The 22325-nt window shown below is 42.8% G+C and overlaps 1 protein-coding gene across 2 annotated transcripts in view; it reads left to right on the forward strand.

The window, feature by feature from the left end:
• The window catches only part of LOC135280499 (tropomodulin-2), a 32957-nt gene extending 11551 nt beyond the window's left edge, over positions 1-21406 (forward strand). For both annotated transcript variants that reach the window (XM_064388459.1, XM_064388460.1), the window contains exons 3-10: positions 317-473; positions 11082-11204; positions 12281-12367; positions 14968-15098; positions 15684-15791; positions 16068-16211; positions 16524-16668; positions 17984-21406. In XM_064388459.1, the coding sequence (XP_064244529.1) occupies positions 317-473; positions 11082-11204; positions 12281-12367; positions 14968-15098; positions 15684-15791; positions 16068-16211; positions 16524-16668; positions 17984-18018 (930 nt within the window). In that variant the 3' untranslated portion in view covers positions 18019-21406. The remainder of the gene's footprint in view (positions 1-316; positions 474-11081; positions 11205-12280; positions 12368-14967; positions 15099-15683; positions 15792-16067; positions 16212-16523; positions 16669-17983) is intronic.
• The last annotated feature ends 919 nt before the right edge of the window (positions 21407-22325 follow it).

Genomic DNA, 22325 nt, shown 5'->3' on the forward strand with positions numbered 1-22325 from the left:
GGTGAGGAAAAAGTAAAGGAAATGTACAGAAAACATATCCTGGTTTATCTACCTGGACTGCAGACTGTGGTTATAATGACCTTGCTTAGTTCTTTGGTGCTCTGCCTGTGAATATGGTTAACAAACATTAGTGGGCAGTAAGTGGAGAACACTGAACGATGTGCTGGGTTTCGTGATTACCTTTGGGTAATGTGTGTTACTGCTGTCACCCAAGAGCATTGTGCAAAGAATGATTTCACTTGAAACCCACTGAGATGAGGTGTGGAGCACTGTGTGCAGCTGCCTGCTGTCCTTTCCCTGCCCCTCTCTCTCACAGAATGCCCTGCTTCCAGCGGGATTTCGGCAGAAGGACCAGACCACGAAAGCTGCCACGGGCCCCTTCGACAGAGAGCGCCTGCTCTCCTACCTGGAGAAGCAAGCTCTGGAGCACAAGGACAGAGAAGACTTCGTACCCTTCACAGGGGAAAAGAAAGGTACTGCCATGCTGGTGTTGGCTCTGGGGAGCAGACGGACTGGCAGAGTGCCTGGTGCCTGCCTGCTCTGTGCAGCGTGCTGGGATTCCAGAGCTCAGGGCTCTGACAGCGCAGGGCGAGGCTCAGTCAGGTCTGGAGCTGCTGCAGCAGGAGGTGGAGGGGGGTTTAGCTGCTTAGTGCCTGTCCCACTGCTCTGGAGTCCCACGGCAGCTCTGTGGCCTGTCCCGTGGCAGCTCCATGGGCTCTGGTGGGTTATTGGCCTGTGGGGGTACAGGAGCCCCAGCCCAGCACAGGGCTCAGGCAGCAGCTCGTGCTCAGCCAGTGCCTCTGGGTGCACTCGAGCACAAAGCTGCCCTCAGCAGCCCCACAGGGACTGCTCCCTGTTCAGCATTCGGGGTATTGCAGTGGGGGAGGCGTTCAGGAGGAAACACATGAATGCCTTTCTGAATGAATCTTGCCCACAAATGCTGCATGTAACAGCTCAGGGAATACAGTTACAAAAAATAAGTATTTTTCCACTCATTTACCATCACATCTGGCAATGCTATTCGTGCAGACACTTTCCCTGCTACCCTTGTCCTACAGCTACAGGAAAAAAAGGGGAAAAACAGGAAAACCTAATTCTAATAATTTAAGCACTGGTAGGATAACCTCAGGGCAGGAACAGTCATAATTTAAACAAACAATATTCCTTTGGTGCCACTAGCTCCTTTTCCCTGTTTATAAAAAGTGGACAAAAATGCTGGCCTCAGGCAACCCCTTCATTCAAGAAGGAACTTCCTATGTCTGGGTCCATTTCTGGCTGTGTAATGGATTTGCCATTATTTCAGTGGAATCTGCTTAGGGGAAAGCAGATACTTCAAGAGAGTCAAAGGCAGCATATTTTACATTATGTACCATTACCAAAGATGTAAAATGTTATTTATATAACATTTCATACGTCAGGAGTTGTTACTATCACTACACAGTGTTCTCAGTCTTTGAAACAATGATTTCAGACAAATGAGACATTTTTCAGCTAGATCTGATCAATGTATCATTTTACCATGCAGCATATTCTTTAACCTACTTTTTTCCCCATCAAAATGCCCCCATCCTGCTCTTCACAGGGCTGATGGTGAGCCCACTGCCATGCAGTGACAGGGCAGAGGTCCTGCCAGTAGCAGGAGAGGTCAAGCACACTCTGTGCAGGAAGGAAAGCACTTTACTGTAGTATGGATTAATTACCAATTGTTTTCAGTCTCCTTCACACTGCTGGGTCAGAGCAGGACAAGTCACTGCCTGCAGGCCCCTAGGTATTTATACCAACACCTTCAGTCATGTCTCACCTTACTGATATTTACAGAGTTAAGATTAGGATTTTGCAGTTTTCATGTAGTTATATCTGAGATCTCCAAATGGGCCTGAAACACCAGTGCACAAACCCCAGCAGTGTATGGAAGGATATATTCCCACAGGACTGACCCTTGATCTGTGCACAGTGAGTCCCTCTATTGTCCCTGACAGTGGTGCTGTATGGCCTGGGCTGTTTATTCCATTTCAGTTTTCTTTTGATGAAGCTGAAGCAATGTTAATCCTGCATTTGCTTCCAGATGCCCTTAAAGTGCTTATTAGTTCTGCTTATTAGTTCCTGGTGTCTCTGGTGTGGAAATACCACTGCTTTGCAAACACAACCAGCCACACATTTCACTTCCCCCTGAGCACAGAGTGAATGCAGCCCTCCTAGCATTTAAAGCTGTTCTTAATTTGGCTTTTGATTCACTGTGTTCATTTGCTTCAAAATTACAATTTCAAGAATTATTACAATTATGAGGTAATGACAGTGTTTTAGGCTACAGGAATTATTCCCTTAATTTCCTCTTAGTACAATACAAATTCATGACAAAATCCTCAGTATCAGCTTTAGCAGATTAAGTCAAATGAAAACAACCATGTGTTCTGTGATTTCTGCAGTCATTTTACAATTATAATCTAAACACACAGAATTATACTACATTTTCTTTGAAGTCAGAGGCCAAAGGCTATGAAAATACCCTTTGTTTCTTTGTTGGTTAGAAATAACTGAATTAATCTGAGATCTGATGAGGTCCAGTACCTTGACAGTTGAGAACTGATGGGCTGCACAGTGTCATTCTTGTGCTGCTTTAGGGGAACTGATTTTGAGAACAAACTTGTTTGTTTTGAGCTTGGCATATCCAGAATTGGTACTGGAGTGTGAGTCCTGCTGCCCCTCTGTGGCTTGGCTGGAGGTGTCCTACAGAAACACCACCAGACTTCCAGCAGGGCAGAAGCTGAGCCTTATAAAACATAACTGAAATCTCCATCTGCCACATGCTCTGGAATCCTCCCATGGGGTGTATGATAAACCTGCTAATTGGCTGCTAATTGGTAAAACGTGATTAATGTTCTACAAAGTCCATGTGTGGCTATTCCTGGATCTTGGAATCTATGCTTGTAACTGCAGTGTCACTCATTTTGACACTCTCAATTGAAAAAAAAATAACAACAGGATGGCTGTATTAAAATAAAAATGACTTGGTTTACACTTAGAAGAAGATATTTCCCATGCAAGGAAACAAAGCAATCCTGAAAGACATTTTCAAATCTGATACTACATGCTAGATGCTTTAATTGGAGAATAATTAGTATTCCTCCAAAGCTCAGTAATTAGTTCAGGAAAAATAATTTAAATTTCTAAAATGCATCCTCAGAAGAATTCTAAAGAAGGATATCTCTTGAGGAAAATCTTATTTCTCATCTTTTGCATGTTGATGGTCTCTAAGATGTGTTTACAGATTGGTAAATATTTATATTATTATATTATAGAGGTTTCTGTTAAATTATTTGTTTATACTCTAAATGCATTGTAATGTAGCCATGCTGTAAATAATTCCAAATTAATTTGATGCTACTTCTGCTAGTTAAAAATTAAATTCTCAAGCAACTCTAAAATCCAGTTGTGTATATTTGGGAGTAATTGATGCCAATTTTGTTATTTATGACCTAAGAATATTTGTGTGTGAGTAGGATTAGAGTATGTCAAGTGTTGTTTGAACTTTTGTCAGTGTTTTGTACTATGATATTTGTCTTCCACTGGCAAAGCATTTAGCTTTTCAAATTTAGGAAGTGGGATACTTCTACTGAATGTAAAGTGACATTTCTACCAGTTCTTACAGTTATCATACAAAGCTAAAACTTGGAAATTCACTGATGAGCTGAAAAGAAGGTGGCATTTAAAATATCCTCCTTCCAGACCTGTGTCTGTGGCACACGATGATTTTTATTTACTGTGACTGCCTCTCTTTTTTTTGTTAATATTTTATTAGAGAGTTCTTGACCCAGAAGCAATACCAAGCAGCTGCTGAAGGACAAAAACTCAGTTGCCTGTGTTGGTCTCTGTATGCTGAGCAACCATAAGGTTTTGATTGTCCTAGAAAACAAGCTAAACCAAATTCCAGAACTGACAGGGATATGCAGAATGGCTAAAACACAGGAAGTGTTAAATATGAGCCCAAGACAGGGGGGAGCTGATTATGCAGGGAATTGCCTTGTTTTTGATTGTAATTGTGGTTTCAGGAGGTTGGAGATGTTTGGCAAAACCAATCAAACGTATGGAATGCATTAGGGTTTTGGACCTCTGCCATATTGCAGCTTGGTAAAGTACTGCATTAATTGCTGTACAGAAAGGATTTAAGCCTGTATGGGACAGATCTCAGATTTCAGTGGAGACCCAAGGTTTGCTGGAACCAGGGCTGAAATGATCACAGGCTCACGCCCAAAGCTGGCCACTGAGAAATGTTTTCAGACTGTTTTACCCACATCCTCCCTAATGCAAGTCAGGGCTGGGCACTTCATGTGAGTGCCCCATTGTGTGGTTTGAAATGATCTGGTGGCTTTCAGGAGCTCTTGTGCCACACAGATGTCTGTTATTAATGGGCAGTGTAGGTGAAGAGTAAGGGCTGATAACTGGGGCCATGGTGATGGGCAGTTTGTAAGTGTTCATTTTGTGTATTTTGGATTTGTTCCTACTTAGGATAGATGTTCTAGAAATCCTTACATAGAACCTGATGGTCTGTGCAAGTTCCTTAGGGTTGTACTTAAGTACAGTTGACCCACTGTACTTAACACATGTGGCTGGGTCTGGTGGTTATCAGACTTCCATCACTTCCATGTGAAGTATCATTTTCAAGTTCATGAATGACCCGGGAATAAAAAGAAATGGTGGGGAGCATGAGAGGCAGTGCATACACAAAGTATTGCAGAGCTCTGTCAGTGCTGTTTTCTCTGCAGTCTGTGCCTCAATCTGACCTCAGTTAGGAGCTGAGTCCTGCTGTGGCACAGACATCAACTGGTAACAGCATTTCTGCTTTGTTGAGGGCTTCTCTGAACTGTGTGGTACTAATGAAACACAATTAAAAAAGTTCTTCTGTTGTGAAATGTCATTAGCTATGAAAGGTTGCTTTAAGGATTGCTGTTTCAACCCTTCACCACTGTCCCTGTTTTCTACACAGTCTTCTGCTCCTTGCCAAACCATTTCATTTTGGATCCGATCCAGTTCTCATCAAAGTCATGGAAAAACTCCAGTGGATTGGGCTATTATTATTTGTGACTGGAAAGGGAAGAGAAACATGCTTGTATGTGATTAAATACTAACATTTTCAGCTGATTGATAAAAGGGAAAGGGAAGAAAGTACCAGGGAACTTTTGGCCAAAACAGTGTTTTCAGTTTCCCTGGCAGAGACCATCTGTGTTGGTCAGCATGTGGTGCTGTGCCAAGAAGAGTATCAATACACAGCACCAGTAATAAGGACAGTCATTTTCAGAAGGTCAGAGTATTAGAGTAGATGCTAATGAGTTCCAGTTCCACTGTGTCTAACAGACTGCTTTCAAAAGTCAGGGTTTAATATAGACTCAGTATCTTCCTTGGATTGACGTGGCAGTCGTTTCACCCCCAATGCCTAAATGGTTTGTTTAATTTTTTGCCACCTTTTTCCTATTCTTTAGGGCTTAAATTTAGAGCTGATGTTTGTCTCTGAAGGCATTGAAAGCGTTGCAGTTGCTGACAGTAATGCCAGTGGCCAGTGCCTTTCACTGCTTGCTTTTCTAAGACTCTCTTTTAGTCGCTCATGACTTTGCCAAAGTTGCACAGTTCACAGTGAAATTTCCCATGCTGAGAGGCTGCCTCGAGTTGAATTTTTGGAAAGTGTCAGCAAAAAGGACTTAGCTGCTTCCAAGAACAAGATTAGGAGAAAACACATTGTTTTATCCATCTAGAGTAAATTTTTCCAGCTGTTTTTTTTAATGACCTGCAGTGCCTCTGTGCTTTGAAGAGAAGACTTGAAATGAAATCCCCAGGGAAATATACTCAAGTCTGGCATCCTCAAAATATTGTGCTTTCTTGTACATGCAGTTTGTTGTAGCATTCTCCAAGCACTCCCCCTGCAGTGAGTGTTGCTCAGAGCTCCTGCCTGCCTGTGCAGGGTGCCCAGAGGGACCTGGCATGGCTGGGCTCTCAGGATGCTCTTGAAATTCCTCATCTGAGAGGCCCCTGGCATGGGACCAAGGGCAGGGAGACTCCCTCCTGCTCTGACAGAGCTCCCCCCCCTTTGTAAGGGCACTGTAAAGGAGAAAAAAGAGCAGAGAGGCTGGGGCAGAGAGGTGGAGTGGGGGGTTTGAGGAGCTGTATGAATATTCCAGGATGAAGGATTAGATGTGGCAGCTCTGGCAAGAGGAGCTGTAGAGAAGAGCAGTGGTAAGGAAGGGAGGGCAGAAGAAGAGGTGGTGGGAAAGGTCAGGACTCAAAGGGGATGGGAAAGGCACAAGGGGCAATGAGGGGAGGAAAAGAGCAGAAGAATGTGTTGGATGGGAGAAAAGAGGCCAGAAAGGCGCATAACTAGTGTGGTATTCAGCTCTGCCCACGTTTCAGAGGTCTTTGATGTCCAGGAGGACCTGAAGTGCAGTGGCACAGTTTGAGTTTCTTCCTCCTCTAGCACCATTCCACATCAGGCATAAGAGCTTTCTGCTCTTATGAGTGATGTAATGCAGGAGGTGATGCAGAGGACTGCCCTAGGGCTGCATCCTAACCTGTGATAATCCATGTGAGGGTCTGAAGAAATTCTGGGCTTCCTTCTATTTTAAAAAAGTACAGGTTGGCTTTTGTTTATTTTTGTTTGAGCAAGCATACTTTCCAGGAGAGTTCTTTGGAGGGTATTGCTGCAGTGGCAGAATCCCAGCATGCTGATCAAAGTCAAGGGTACTGGTGCAACTTAAGTTCACTTTTTGTGTTTATGCACAATAGATTTTACAACTTTGGAATGCTTATCTTTGCAGCCTTCCTCTTCCATTGTCATAATTTTTAAGGCATAGGATATGCTGACACTAATCCAAGAGCAACAGAACAACAACAATTATGATTCTGCATTTTTATTTTATATTGGTGTTCAGCTTCATGCTTACTTGAACTTGGCTTCTGTGTTTCCTTCTTCATAATATAAATTTATCCTTGGTAAGAACTAATTTAGCTCCATTTTTATAGAATATTTGTAGGGAGGTTTTTAAGAAAGTGTCAACAGAAAAGAATAGTGTAAAATGAAAAAAGTGAATCAGGTGCCTCTGATTTATGCAAGGCAAGTTTCCAGGATTACTGAATTTCACTCCCAAGGTCGGTGCAACATTCTGTAATTGAGGGCAAACAGGCACTCACTGTACTCAGTGATTCATTGAGAAGTCAGGAGTAGTAAGTGTAACCAGGTGTTTTCTTGAAAATACAATAATCTGAGCTACACTATATAGGAAAAGAAAGTACATTATTGTTTTACAATTATGGCAGAAAATACATTTGTATTATAAAATATCTTTAAAAAATCCTCCCTTAGATGTGCATATGGTAGTTAATTATGACTGTATGAGAAGGTGGAGATCTCATTTCCTTGCTTTACTCTGACATTGCTTTAATGGAGGCATTTGCACAATGCAGGAAAAGAGACCTGGCTGACCAAGTGGCAAAATGAGATCTATGACTGTTCCCAGTGATTTTTTTTTTTTAATTGAGAATTTGCTTTCCTTTTACCTTGGTCCACATTTCTATGTCTCTCTGTAGTGCTTTCCTGTGAATCCTTTTTCCCTCTGGCTGTCAATGGATTTTGTTTCTGTAGCCTCTTTTGAGGAAAACCATATCCTATTTCAGTTTCAATAAAAGTCTCGTTTGTGCAGTGGGTGAGAAGGAGTAGGTCTGCTGTTAAACTGAGCCAAGACAAAACTCTGCTCACTGCACTGACACTCAGCAAGTCCCTGTTTGTAATCAGCTGCCTCAGCCATCACCCAGGTCACCCCAGACACTTTTGGCCCAGTTTGGCCAAAAGAAGGGGATAATTGAAGTGATGCACACTTAAAATTTCATACTGAAAGAAAGCACTGGGGATTCCACACACTTTGGGTTTCTATGCTTGTGTAAAAATAAAATTATATTTTACTTCAGTTAAACAAAAAGAAATATATTCTTGTACAGAAGTGTGGTTATTTTTGTCTTGTTAACAACAAAGTAGCTCAAGTTATGCATAAACAGAACTTTTGTCACTGTGTTTTTCATTGGTAGAAGGTTAAGCTGTTACTGTTAAGACTTAGCACAGAACATTAGCACGTTCTGGAGGCAAAATATAACACAGCCAACATTAATTACACCACATAGAATAAAGTAATAATAAAGTACCTTCTAAAACATAGTGTGAATATAAAGAAGACCAAGAGCAGCAGCCTTTCTTCATAAATCTCACTTTATAATAATAAAATGTCACTATTCCTCCAAGGCTTCTTCCAAGTAATAAATTTTAAGTTGGACCATTGAATCAAGGAAGCCACAATCCATATTTTATTTTGTCAGTGAATTCCATGGTGAATGGATAATGAATTTACAATGTATAGATGTGGGACTAGGAGACACCTCCTGAATCTTTAAACTCTGTCCTTAAATAATGAAGGAAAACTGGTTGACAGCTGTCTGTAAACAGACACACGGCTTTGCAGCTGGTGGACAGGTAATAAATTCCTAATAACATGCTAAATTCAGGAGTTTTTCTAACCTCCATCTGCTGTGCTACAGCATCTCTTCACAGTGGAATGTTCTTATCTAGATAGCAGTAAAATGAATGTTTTAAACACCACTGGATGCCAGCAAGGCCCACATACATTAAATATATATATTACTGTCTTTGACATGACCTTGCCCCTTTAAGTATTTCATATAACCAAGAATAGAATTTTATTTTTCTAAAAGATTTGCCGAGAATGCGTTAAATGAAACTATCATTGGGAATCACATACACATTTAACCAGATTCAGGCTGGTATCCAAGAATTACATATGCCTGAAACAAATGTTTAAAATTGTATTCCTATATATGTGAATAGTACAGGAAAGGTATGAGCCTCTAGAGGTTTTCATTACCCCTTGATTTCTTGCTATGCAACATACTTAACCTTCACATATCCAAAGTCCTTAAAGACCAACTAGGATAAAAACTCCCTCAGTGTCTCAAACAACCTGCTGAGTACTTGAAACTCATGTGGAATCACCAGTGATCTGAAGGGAAAACCCTTTCTGGACAATATTCCTCACTATTGATTGTTTACTTGGGTATTCTGGTTGATTTTGGTTTTCTAGCCTCCAGCACAGTAATGAATTTTTTCCCTTATGCCAAGCTGGCATCAAGTTAAGTCTCGGTCAGTGGCGTCTGGAAGCTGCCACCCAACACTTCAGGTTAGGTGGTAGCACACAGAGGGTCTGAAGTCTGACCACCTGTGCTGCTGCTAAATCTGGACAGCATGACTGACCTGTCTTTGCAGATGTTTCTCACCCCAGATTTCCACTTGAATTTTGTTTGATGCTGCTGGGATGGCTGTCCTTAATTGCTGTGACCTGATGCAGTCACAGTTAAAATGGTTCTTACCTTTCACCCACCAAAGGCTTTTATCTTCTTGAAGCCTTTTCTAAAAAGATTACTTACTTAAAGTATCCCATGAAAAATAAATCATACCATGGTACTGCTTTGACTTTCTGCATAACTTTCTGTCCAGTTTTGTACTCAGAAGTGGTTTAGCCTTGGTAGAAATATCTCAAAGGTAAATAATTTGAATCATGTATCAATAAACCTTGCCAATGTTTCAGAAATTTCCATTAAAATTTTTTTCTGAGCTTACTCAGGGACTTGAGTCATGAAAGCTGACAGCATAAAAATGTCTGTAGACAAACTTGTATAAAAGATATAAATGAATTGGAAATTACTACATGAAAATGATACTTTGGACCATAATGGAGAAAAATGAAGCCACAAAAGGATGACAGTGTTGAAAAAACAGAGGCAAAACATCTGTAATTCAATACTAAATATCAGGATTACATTTATGAATGGTAACAATATGACTAATGAAGTTAAAATTAAACTATTTTAGAGACATTTCAGAAAGCCACAGGACTAGATGTAATGCTTCAAGCATTATATCTAGAGTGTAAAAAGCTGCACAAAATGAAAATTTAAAGCTGACAGTGGGCCAAAGCTGCCTGCACCAAAGATCATCATTACACCAGGATTAATTAAAGCCTGCTTGAGAAGTAGTTGTTAGGGGCAAGGTGAGGGGAACTGTGGCACAGTGGACAGTAGATCATGGGAATTCCCTCAATTATTGGAGCAGTGGCAGTGCCTGTTGCCTGGGGATCATCCAGTTGTGCAGTGACTGCAGGGGCTGGCCAGGAAAGCTGAGTGGGAAAAGCCCAGCAGTGCTGGAGACTGAGTGCAGCTCCAGCTCGGACTTAGAGGGCCCCACTCCAAGCATTTGCAGTTACATCATCAGTAACTGAGGTTAACCATCATAGCAGCCTGAAGGAGTAGTGGAACTTGTGTTGTTCCTGGATTTATCCTGCATTTTCCTCATTTCAGCAGACAGGCCAGTGACCTCAGTCTTGGGGGAATATTGCATGGAAACATATCTGCAAACCCAAAGGTATCAGTAGGATACAGAGAGAAACAAATATGCCAGGAGTCTTTCTTGGGCAACATGTGGTTCAGTTCAGACCTTTCAGGCACAAATGATCAGGATAAGGCTCTTTATGTGAATGATCATCAGGAGACACAGAGGGAAAATACTCTGGAGAGGCTGGGAATTAAACTGAGTTACTGGAAGAGAACAGGGTTGCTGAGCTTTCAGGATCATGTATGGAAGTTCATAAACTGAAGGATTCTTGCAGTAGGATGGTTTTAACTGCTCCTAGTGCCTCATTTAAATATAAGGATGAAATTTCTGCAAGCTTTTTGTGTAGACCTGATTCTGCCTATTTAAGGACACAGGACCTTCAGAAAAATCCCAGCTGGGACTCCTCCTGAGAGAAAATTCCTAAAATAACAATCACCAACACAGAGCAGTAATCTGCACCTTTTATTTTTAGACTTATTAAGATCCTGGTATGGAGGATAACATCAAGTGAGAAAGAGAAAAACACACATGTGATAATATTTCCAAGCAGTTCCACTGTCACAGACCTATTCCTCTGCTGCCAGGAGGCAAAGAAGTTGTTCCAATAATTCATTACTCACTCTGGCTTTTTTCCTTATCTTAGGAAAAATATTTATCCCTAAAGAAAAGCCTGTAGAGACCCGCACAGAAGAGAAGGTGACCCTGGATCCAGAGTTAGAAGAGGCCCTGGCCAGTGCTTCCGACACCGAGCTCTATGACCTTGCAGGTTAGAAAACATGCAGATATGATCTCCCACATGCCCAGCTCTTCTCCGGCCACACCTGCCACCAGGGGTGTCTCATGATGACCCCTCAAGCCCCTGGTGCTGCTCTGGTGGGTGGCCACGCCGTGGGCCACACGTTGCCCAGGATGATTGAAGTGACTCGACAGCTGCTGCATTTCTGACTTCTCTGCTTAAAGCTGATGTGTCAGGCCAGGGGGGAGGATGGAGCAGCTCATGTGATTTGGGGAAGGGAAGGGTGGGCACTGGACTGCAGGCTGGGGAGCTGGCACTGCAATGGAAGTGACTGATCCCACTGTATCCACGTTGTTTGTAGCATACTACAGCTACCTCCTCTCAGCTCTGACATCCCAATAGCCAGATGAACTTGTTACAGCATGCAGTGGATAAAGATCCTGAATCCATGAGGAAATTTGGAATCTAACTCCTTGAATGAGAAAATTGGTTGCCAGGTGATTAGACCTGGGTATCTTCACCACTTCTGATTATTTTTCGAGCCCGTTAGTATCAATGTGCTTCCACTGGAAACCCTGGTGGGAATGCCAATGCATTCAGCTCATCACATGTGCAGTGAAATTCTCAGATACACCAAACAATAGAACATACGAGTAATAAGAAGTTCAGATTGTGCATTGGGGAAGAAAAGTGATTAGGAGTGTAGCACTGGAACAATTTTCCCAAAGAGTTGTGGGGTTTCCATCCCTGGGTGTTTCAGACCCCAGCAGACAAAGCCATGGCTGACCTCATTGATGCTGGCAGCACTCCTGCCTGAGGGAGAGGCTGGACGAGATGACCCACAGTGGTTCCTTCCAGCTGGCACTGCTGGGATATGCATTCTACATTGACTCAATTGTTCAAAAATCTATATTGAAAGTGTCTGTATCTCCAGAATTTGGAGCCCAAAAGACTCTCCCTGCAAGCAGGCATGACGCACACAGTTAACATTTTATAAAGGGGGTTTTGTTTGGGAAACTAAACTACAGTTTGTAGCAGATACTTTCCTGCAGTCTGTGTTCCTGTCATTAACATTGTATCCTCTTGCTGGTGCTTACACATTTCAGCTGTTCTTGGAGTGCACAACATGGTCAACAACCCAAAATTCGATGAAGCAGGAGCCCGTGGCAAAGATGGAAAAGGAATCGTGAGAAGTAAGCCAGCAGATTTCTCTTGTGGGCTGCATGTCGTCTTTGGGGACTCCTACAGCTGTAGGTGGGGTCTGTTGGTCTAATTTAGTGTCATGTAACTGGAGCTAACTTTGATTGACCTAATTAATCATGAAAGGTGACTTTTTAAAAGTAAATACAATCTTAAAATTCATTGTAATAACAACAGTACTATACAAACAGATCATTCCTAAGGAAATTTGTTTTCGTAGAGAGCAGCATCTGGCTCTGCAGAGGTGTTTGAAAGAGTGGGAGTATTTAAGAGGCCAAAACATATAAATTTCCATTCCATTTCAGTTTAGGCAGCAGGCAGAAAACAGAGTGAGCTGTAGCTAAGAATTGGCTGCAGTTCAGGCCAGGCCATCCTGCCCCAGGTTCCTACATTTACACACCTGAAAAATTACTTGTAACCACTGGGCTCAAACATGACAGAATCCCTGAATTCACATGGAGGCAAAGGCTGCCTGGATGTGCTCCTGCCCCAGGCACTCCCTGTGATCTCCCACCTGCACCTGGCTCCTGTGGCAGTGGTGCAGAGTGCCTGTTCTGTGGCTCCCCAGGGACACAGGAAATGGAATCATTCTGGAAATCCCCCAAGAGAAACAGCTGTAGTTACTAAAAACAAATCCAGAAATGTTTGCACTAAATAAACAGACCTTTGGTGGATCTGATCTTAGCTCAGCAGCCCACAGGAGGCTGGATGGGACAAGTGGGTGCATCTGAATTCCAAGCTTTTCTTGAGACCTGCCAAGCCTTGATCCAGAGCTTGTCACCTCCAGGCCCTGGGATATCTAGTGGGCTAAACTTTACTTTTTAAGACAAAACTGTGGAATGCCTTTTCCTAGGGAAACAGTAGTAAAAAAATGTTTCTTCTTCTCAGGCCATGAGAACAGCAGCTATCTTTACCAAGGGCTTTCCTTTCCATCTTCCATTGCTAAAGGGGAGGTGGGAAGTAGACAGGACACCATGTCACTTCATTTTTCTCAGGATACAGCTGCCCTGCAAGCCTTCCCAGTGGGGCCCTGTGTGAGCTGCCATCTATCTCATAACAGGCAACTGCATGCATTACTAATCCTCATAGATTTCAGAATATTTTTGTTGTACGAAGTCAAAAAGTCAGCTATGTGAGTCAGCTAAACTATGCTCCAATCACAGACCTACAACCAGAAAATCACTGTATTCTTTGGTCCAAAAGCAATACCTTTCCTTAGCCAAGTGAAATGCTTCAGTAAAAGTCTGCTCATCAATGTGGCAAAACAACACCATGATTAAAGAAACAAGAAAAACTCATGGAAAGCAACAAGAAGCAGAAAATGAAAATTCCTCCTAGCTCTAGACTGAGTACACTGTGATGTCTAACCTGAGGACAGGGTGCTTGTGTCTCCCCTGCTCCCAGTCTGGCAGGGTGCTGCCACAAGTGCAAAAAACTATTTGCTTTTTAAATTTACTTTCTATCCTTGCATCCAAGGTGATTCTCTAAAGGTAGTTTTCAATTCCCAGCTCCCTAGAAAGGCTGAAGTGTCATCAGGGATATCTGAGGTCTCTCAGGGAATTAGTATAAAAAAAAAGGCTTGGCATCAAAGGCAGCAGAGTGAAAACCAGCTCAAGACTGGTCTGTGACCATCTCTACTATGAGTATGAGTTCTAAATAAGATGTGGTTTTCTTTTGGCCCATGATATGGCATGAACTTTTACCCATTGCAAGGAACAGAAATGTGTAGTACACTGAGATTTGAACACAAGTCTTCAAGACCTCTCCCTGTCTGCAGCATAAAATAAAAGGATTCAAACATACTTGTGGTCACATATTCCTTTCTTGCTTCTAGTGGCTTGGGCAGTCAGGGTTAATAAATTAATCTCCATAACTCTGTGCATGGGAATTAGAAGTACTAATTGTGTTCTAAGCTATGATTTTTATGCCTCTCTGAGAATATTTATAGCTCATAGCTTCCAGCACTAAATACCATAGTTCTTTGGAACATGACTACTCAAAGATTTCATAAATCTTGGTGCTGGCAGACAGACTTACTTTTCATGCTTTGATAGTTTTATTATTTTAAAAGTGCAGATGTTGCAATTTTACAAGAGCTAATTGAATTTATAGTAAGGCTGATAGTATCAGCTGAGAGGAGGAAACTGAGGGGCCTCCTGCTCATGCTGCTTTATGTAGCACAGTCTATTCAGAGGTGCAGGGACATTTTCTCACTAATATAGTGGGCAAGTTCTGAGCACACCTTTCTTTACAGATGTTAGACAAAGTACAAAGCAGCCCTTGCACTAGATCACATCCCAAACAATACTCTTCAAAGCTGCTTTGGCTCCAATTAATTGTACAGGGGTTTTGTATATAAAGGAGGAGTTTGCCCTTGACAATGCTGCCCGTCCTCCCTGACCTCAGCCTCCAGTGGCAGCTCTGGGTGCACAGGGCATGGCAGGGATAAGGGGGATAATACTCCTGCTTGCAGGTTTTGTGGTTCTCATAAACCCTTCCTGGAGTGCTGCTGTACAAACCTAAGTGGGAATGGAGCAGCCAGAGTGATGGTGCCTGTTCCTTGGCTGACATCTCATGAGATTTTGTGTTGCAGATGTGGTGAAAGGTGAAAAGGTCAAGCCCATCTTTGAGGAGCCACCTAATCCAACCAATGTGGAAGCAAGTTTACAAAGGATAAAAGCAAATGATCCTGGTCTCACAGAAGTTAATCTCAACAACATAAAGGTAGATGCTGTGGTTTTGTCCATGTCATCATAGGAAGATTTATTCAAATACTTCCAAAGCCTGTGCCTTTTATCCTCAAATTTTGTCTCTCTTACTGTTCAGAAAAAGCAGGACGCTCAGGGAAGGGGTGGGGTGGGGAAAGGACTGTTGTAGTGGCTCCAAGGTCATCAATTCCTGATACTGAATTAAATGCTGATTAAGTGCCCAGGGGGTGACTCCCTTTGGCTGCCTTTCTCAGCAGATTGTGAAGGAAGATATCCCATGGGTACTATGTACTCATCACTGGCCAAATTCAATTAGCCCTCACAGGCAGGAGGAGGAGGAGCTGGCACTGGAGACTGAAGAACTGGCAGAGGAGTAGCAAGTGGCTCAGCAAGGGTCCTGTGCTGGCCCTGGTGTGACCCAGTTCTGGGCAGTGCTGGCATCGTGGGCAGCACCAGCCTCTGGGGCCACTCTGCCCACCCTGACACACTCCTAAAAGCTGCAGGGGTGTTCCCTGTGCTTGTTCATCAATCAGTTCCATTATAATTAAAATCAGCAGTGTGATTGGCTTTCCTAATTACTGGATTTGTCTTTTTACCCTAGAATATTCCTATTCCAACACTGAAAGAATTTGCAAAAGCTCTGGAATCCAACACACATGTGAAGACATTCAGTCTTGCAGCTACTCGAAGCAATGACCCCGTAGCAATTGTAAGTTTTAACATCACTGGGAAAAAAAAAAAAAAAAACGCAACTAATTTTAAGTAGGTCCATGTCTGCTTTAGGATACATTCTTTATTTTCCCTTGCAGGAATTCCCTATGGCTGTGAAAAGTATAAATTTAATCTCTTCTGATCTACCTCTCCATTCTTCTAAGCATATTCATGTTTTGTTTCTTGTTGGTACTAAGCTATGTTTTGCAGATTCCCTGTTATTCCCTGAAACTTTCTAGATGTTATCTCATGTTCCTTCTTTTTGGCCCTTCAGGCATTTGCAGATATGTTGAAAGTGAACAAAACACTGAAGAGTCTGAATGTAGAATCCAACTTCATCACTGGGACAGGGATTTTGGCACTGATTGATGCACTGAAAAAGAATGAATCCCTAACAGAGATTAAAATTGACAACCAGGTAAAGAGAGACCATTGGGGAAGTTCACTTTTGTTTCTCTTTTATATGCATTCCTAGGGGCCTCTGGCAGAGTCAAGGCAGCCTCTCTGGCTCAGTCATTCTGTAGCTCATGTCCCCAGTCAGTGCAACCAAAGAATGGAAAACTTTTCAATAAAATACTCAAAGCCAAATACAAAACCCAGGGCAAAATCTGCAGGGATGGGATTCTCTTTGTAGTTTGCAGCTCAGTACTTAAATGCAACCACTTACTTCTCTCTCATGAAAGCAAATGTTTCCTTTTCTTTTGGGGACACTTCACCACATCCCCAACAGAGGCAGCAGCTTGGGACAGCTGTAGAGATGGAGATTGCCAAGATGCTGGAGGAGAACTCCAGGATTCTCAAGTTTGGATACCAGTTCACAAAACAAGGTCCAAGAACCAGGGTAGCAGCAGCTATCACTAAAAACAACGATCTGGGTAAGATGCCACTACATTTACTCATCATTTCTTTGTGTGAGCCAAGCCCTGACCTTCCCAGGCACAGCTCTCCCTGTCTGTACATTCAGATGGAATTTTGACCACAGCATTCACGCTGCTCCGTGTGACGGGACATGCAAAGCTCCTCAGGCTCTAGAGCAGAAAACAGCAAAGATCTTACTGGGATTAGGAGCCACTATTTTTCTCCTGCTCCTTCTGGGAAGGGGAGTTATTTCAGCCTTTTCTACGGAGTGTCCTAGATTTCTCATTGCTCTATCAGCTGTTCTGGCCAGTAGATGAGGAGTCAAACCCATCCTGTTTTCTCAGAGGACACAGAAGTCCTGACTTTGTTGTCCAGCCCATGATGGACCAGGCCTGCCCAGCCAAGGGAGCAAACCAGACCCTCCTGCTTTTGTGGCAAAGACAATAAAACCCTGCAAGTGTCACCCGAGTGTGACACGCTCTGCCCTGTGTGCTCAGTACACAGAATACAAAGGAGATGACTGGGCAGGAGAAATTTGGAATGAGAAGAGGAAAAAAAGAAATTAAACTTAGTGTTTTTAATCAGTTCTGCTTGAGACTGGGGTATCAAACCATGATGTCTTTGTGGGTTTCAGTTTGGGTTTCTCTCTGTGGGAACTAAGATATAAGTTGAGCTAAAACCTTTTTCTTACATACATACTTTTAGGGGGTTGAAATTTTAATTTTTAGCAATACCTAAGCATTCCAACTATATACTATTTTTCCTGACAGTGTCCCAGAAGGGTATGATATTTTTTGTGAATAGTAATGGATATCAGTTCTTCATAGTACTTCAAATTATTTAAAAAAAAAAATGACTACTTCTTACCTATAGTATACACTGTGCAATTACAGAAGTTATTAATTTTTGATGCCTAAAGCTTAAGTAATCCAGAGCATTGCAGACTGGAGCAGACCAGTATCAATTTAGATCGAACACTGTATCTTTTGAAAGAACAATAAAACTGTAATAAAATCTAAATGGAATCACTGGAAGGAAGTGCAGGAAGTGGTGACTTTTTTAATAATCTAAAACCTTTAGCTCAGAATGTGATTTTTGTGGAAAATGTACTGATGTGAGCACTTGGTGAAATTCTACAGTCTGCGATACAAACAATGCAGTTTAGGTAGAATTATTTTGTTGAGCATTATGGTGTATATTGATTATGGCATTTGTGGGCATAGTTCTTCTGAGCATTTCCCAGAAGCTCCTCCCTTCTGTGCATGGGAATGCTGTGGGAGGGGGTGTTGGGGCTGTCAGGAAGGCAGCAATGACTCTCTCCTTGTTCCACAGTTCGGAAGAAGCGGGTGGAAGGGGAGCGGCAGTAGCCACAGCACCAGGACACCAGGCAGCACTGGAGCCACCACCACTGCAGTCCCAGAGTGCTCACTGCTCAGGAGGGATGGCACTGGAAAACTGTTACCATGGGAGTTGCTGATTTCTGTTAATGTCTCCTTTTAACCTTGAAAACAGAGCCTGCTCATTTTTAATTTTCACGGTTAATTTAATTCTTATGAGAAAGGTTCATAGTTGGTTTGATTTTAATGAAGAAAATGGTTTGCAGTATCTGAAGCCAATATGCATCTTAACTGTGTTACTGAGCATAACATATAGTGACTCTGACCCTTATTTTAGACACTTTTTGATATGTAAAAATATGACCTTGTATATGGGTAAGGGATTCTCTGCTGAAAATAGAAACTTTAGGGCCAAGTTCTGCAATGCCTTATGTTTGTGAATAATCCTTACTTATGTGTATAGTCCTGCTGAACTGAATCCTGCAATGGGCTGCTCCCAGGAGTAGAACTAGTGATGCCAGTACAGGTTTGCAGGTTCACACCCCTGAGCCTCTCTCCTGCAGGGATCTGGGCAGCTGGAACCACCTTGGAACAGCTCCTGTCTCCCTTGTTGGGTCTCCACCCGTCCAGCTCCCTGTGCAGGATCACGCCTAGACGCATAAACATTGTCAAAGTGTACTTGTTTACATAAGCTTAGGTTAGGTGGATCATTTTGCAACGTTACACTGATGTTTTTTATTCTTACTCCACATTGTAAAGTAATATTAGTGTTGCCAATCCTGTAGACGTTGAATGTTTTGTGTTTTTTTCCTAGGCCAATGAGTTTTTGTTTGCTACTAGAATGCACAGTTTACAGCCAGTGATCTTAACCTAAACAAGTATTCTGAGCAATATTTGTTTTGCTTTGAGCCATGAGTTTGACTTTTTTTAGTTCTGTATTTATGTACCTTTGTTAGCATTATAGGACTGTTCTCAGGATCTTTTAGATGAATATTAATTAAATACTTTATCCAGGAGAGCCACTGTGCTACCAGGGAAAGACATTAAAGGGGTAGTTTTGACAGCTACATGACTGACATTTATATGCTGCAGCTGAGGTTTGTTCCTGTATCACAAGGCACATGAGTATTCGTGCCAGTGTTTATCTGAATAAGGGCAGATTTAAGCACATGCACAAATGCTTTGCTAAATCCTGGCCTTAACTTACAAGCACTCACGAAGCAGCAGCTAAACCCAATGCTCAACAGCGTTGAAATTTCAGTAAGAATTCAGTCTGATGTTTCATCTTGTGTATTTCACCATCTAAAACTACTCTCTACCAGAGTTGTATCACTGCCAACAGCTGACTGACAGCCAGAGGTTCATTTTGGCTCCACGTGCACAGGCTGTGAGAGCCAAGGGACACTCAGGTCAGATGTGTCACACACCCCAAGCTTTCAGGAAGCTGCAGAAATGCTCCTGCAGCCAGCACTGTCACCCGGGGCACACTGGCCCCTCTGAGGCAGGGATGAAGCACTGCTCGCTCGGGCAGTGCCGGACACCACAGCCACTGCAGGATGCTCCTGAGCCAGCAGGGACTGCTGTGGGGCTCTGGGAGCAGAGACCTGGGGATGCCTGGCACGGCTCCCTGAGCGATGTTTTCACCTTGCTGAGCTGTGAGCTAACAGGATGAACCCTCCCTCTGTGCCTTTTGTAAGGAAATGAGAAGGTCCACGGCAATGCTCTTCCTGTTGGATACTGGTCTGTGTATGGGGTCCAAAGTGAATAACACTCACTGAAATCCCACTTAAAATACTTGGCTAAAGCAGTCTGCTGAGCTGGGATATGAAGTGCAGTAGCCACAGTTTACTTCCCCAAGAAGTCTCTACAATTTATCTTCCTCCCAGTCTTTACAATTTCCACTTCTTCCCTTCCTCAATAAACAGAAACCTTTGCTTTGCAAGTAAAAAACAAAACACACAGGGGAGTCTTGCTAAGGTTTTCCCTGGATCCATGCAGGATTTGCTGTGAAAAAACTTTGATCTCCCATTTTAAAAAAAATTACAAGTTCTGTAATACAGTCATAACTCTGCATGGGCTTAAATAGAATCCTTAAAAGCATTTGGATTACAAGGGGAATACTGGGCTTTGCACCATGAAGTTTCATGGGTGGGAAGAATCCTCATCCACAACACCTAAAGATTATGTTACTGATAACCTCCAGTGACAGGAATCACTCTCCCCTAATTTCTTGGTTTTTTTTCCTTTGATCCAACCAAGGGAATCCCAATTATCAGTCAATTGTTTGAAGATTTTTTAATGATTGTTTTTTCTTTATTAATGAATGGTACGTATCTGTGTTCAAGGGAAACAAGTGCAATCCATTTCTAGTCTTAGCTGCCATTGACAGTGTTGGTATTTGCATGCAGCAGTCTCACAAGGATGGGCTGGTCTGACTGCTTGATGGTGTCTGCAGCATGTCCTGTATAGCTTTGCTCAGAGCCACACACGTGCTCACCCAGTCAGGTGAGTTTTGCAGCCCCAATTTGCACCAGGACCGAGGTACCTGGCTGGGGAAAGCCCTGTGGGCTCTCCATCCCTTCATCTGCCATGCCCTCTGTACAGCCACGGTTCCTCTGCAGGAGGAGCCCCAGCCTGGAGGGATCATCTCCAGCACCAGCCCCACCACGGGCGAGCAGACAGGGCCAGAGCTGTGCACCCCATGGCCGGGACCTGGGAGCCTGGCTCCTTCCAGCATGTGTGAGGAGAGCTCCCCGTCCCTGGCTGTTTTCTGCAGGCAGCTCCCCTGCCACGGGGCTCAGTGACCAGAGATGTCTTTGTTCTGCCTCTTCTGTGTGCTCCACACAAGGCCTTGGTTGTCACCAGCCCTGAGTGTCACAGGTCAGACATCACAACAATATAAAGATCTCTTGGATGCAACAACAGCACACAGTGGTGATGCTTGGAGGCAGATTTTCATACAGGATTATTTAGCTGGTTAAAAATCTCTGCAACTAACATGAAGGGGGGCAGGATGTGACCAGTTAATTCATATCCTACTTTCAGACAACATCTGGCATTGTCAATGCTGAATGGGGAACAAGGACAGAAGAGTCCCTTTTTCTTAAGCAAACATTCAGGAGTAACTATTTTTGCACATTGCTTCTCGTGTTGACTGCTTCAGTTTGGTTTGTATTTTTTATACAGGTTTTTCATGGAAAAGCTCAACTTTGTGCGTGTCCTAACATCCATGTGAAGTGTAGTGTGCACTGAGGGCCATATGTGTACATGTATAAATAAATGACGATGTTAGCTCTGGAACAAAAGTAATTGCATGCGCACGGTGTGGTGCATATTACTCAAGAGGAAGAGAATTACCACGCTATGTAACAGTGACTCCCCAGCGTTGTGGTTTTTCTAAATAAACCTTCACAAAGGATTTGGATTTTGCAATTTTTCATGGGTTTGTGACTTGAATTGAGCCCCGTTGGTGCTCTGACATCAGCTTGAACTGCTTTTTCCTCTGAGGCTCTTGCAGCTTTCACTCTCCTGGATTGCACCTTCTCAGGTGGAGAGACTGGTGGTATTTCCTGCCCTCTGTTCTCACCGTGTCTCAGAAATTTACATGTGGCAACACATTAGAATTTGACACCAAGACGCGCCAATTTCTTCCACATTATCCCCAGTTCTAAGGTTCAAGGGGCTCAAGCGCATTGCAGAGTGCCTAAAGGCCTGGACTGAATTAATGGCATGGTTAACGTGGCCCTTAGAACCTGTGCTGCATGATAAAAGAGCTGCCAAATACCCATAACTGCACAGTGCATAAGCACAATTGGAAAGGAAATGTCATTTCCCCGCAGACAATTTGCTCTCCACAATCCCAGAGAACTCCACAGCTAACCCACAGAGAAACAAAACATCTTCTCTACCTATTTTAAGACCACCTTTCATAGTACTTTAACTGTGAAATCTCACAGTATCTTTCTTCTTCTCATCTCAATGTAAATAAGTGGATGAGACTCTTCAAGAAAATGAGGAAATCTCATACTGAAGGAAGAGGAGGTATCTGTGTCCCAGTATGTGGTTCTGCTGGGATTTGCAGAGCCTAAATCAGAAGAGTGCTCATGGGAACTATGCAGCACAATTCCCAGATCCTCAGTCATAAGGGAATCAGAGAATACAGCTGCAGAGAAGCTCATGAGGTCATACACTCCATTTCCTATCTCTCAGTTTTATTTCTACATAATTCATAGCTTTTACCAAAAGACCAGTTTTGGTCCTGGATCCCTTTCATTACAGGGGTTGTGTTCAATTCCCTTTGGGATTTTGAATTTGAGTGCAGTATATACCAAAGAGCA

The sequence above is a fragment of the Passer domesticus genome, chromosome 14, assembly GCF_036417665.1.
Source record: "Passer domesticus isolate bPasDom1 chromosome 14, bPasDom1.hap1, whole genome shotgun sequence".
NCBI classification, from domain to species: domain Eukaryota; kingdom Metazoa; phylum Chordata; class Aves; order Passeriformes; family Passeridae; genus Passer; species Passer domesticus.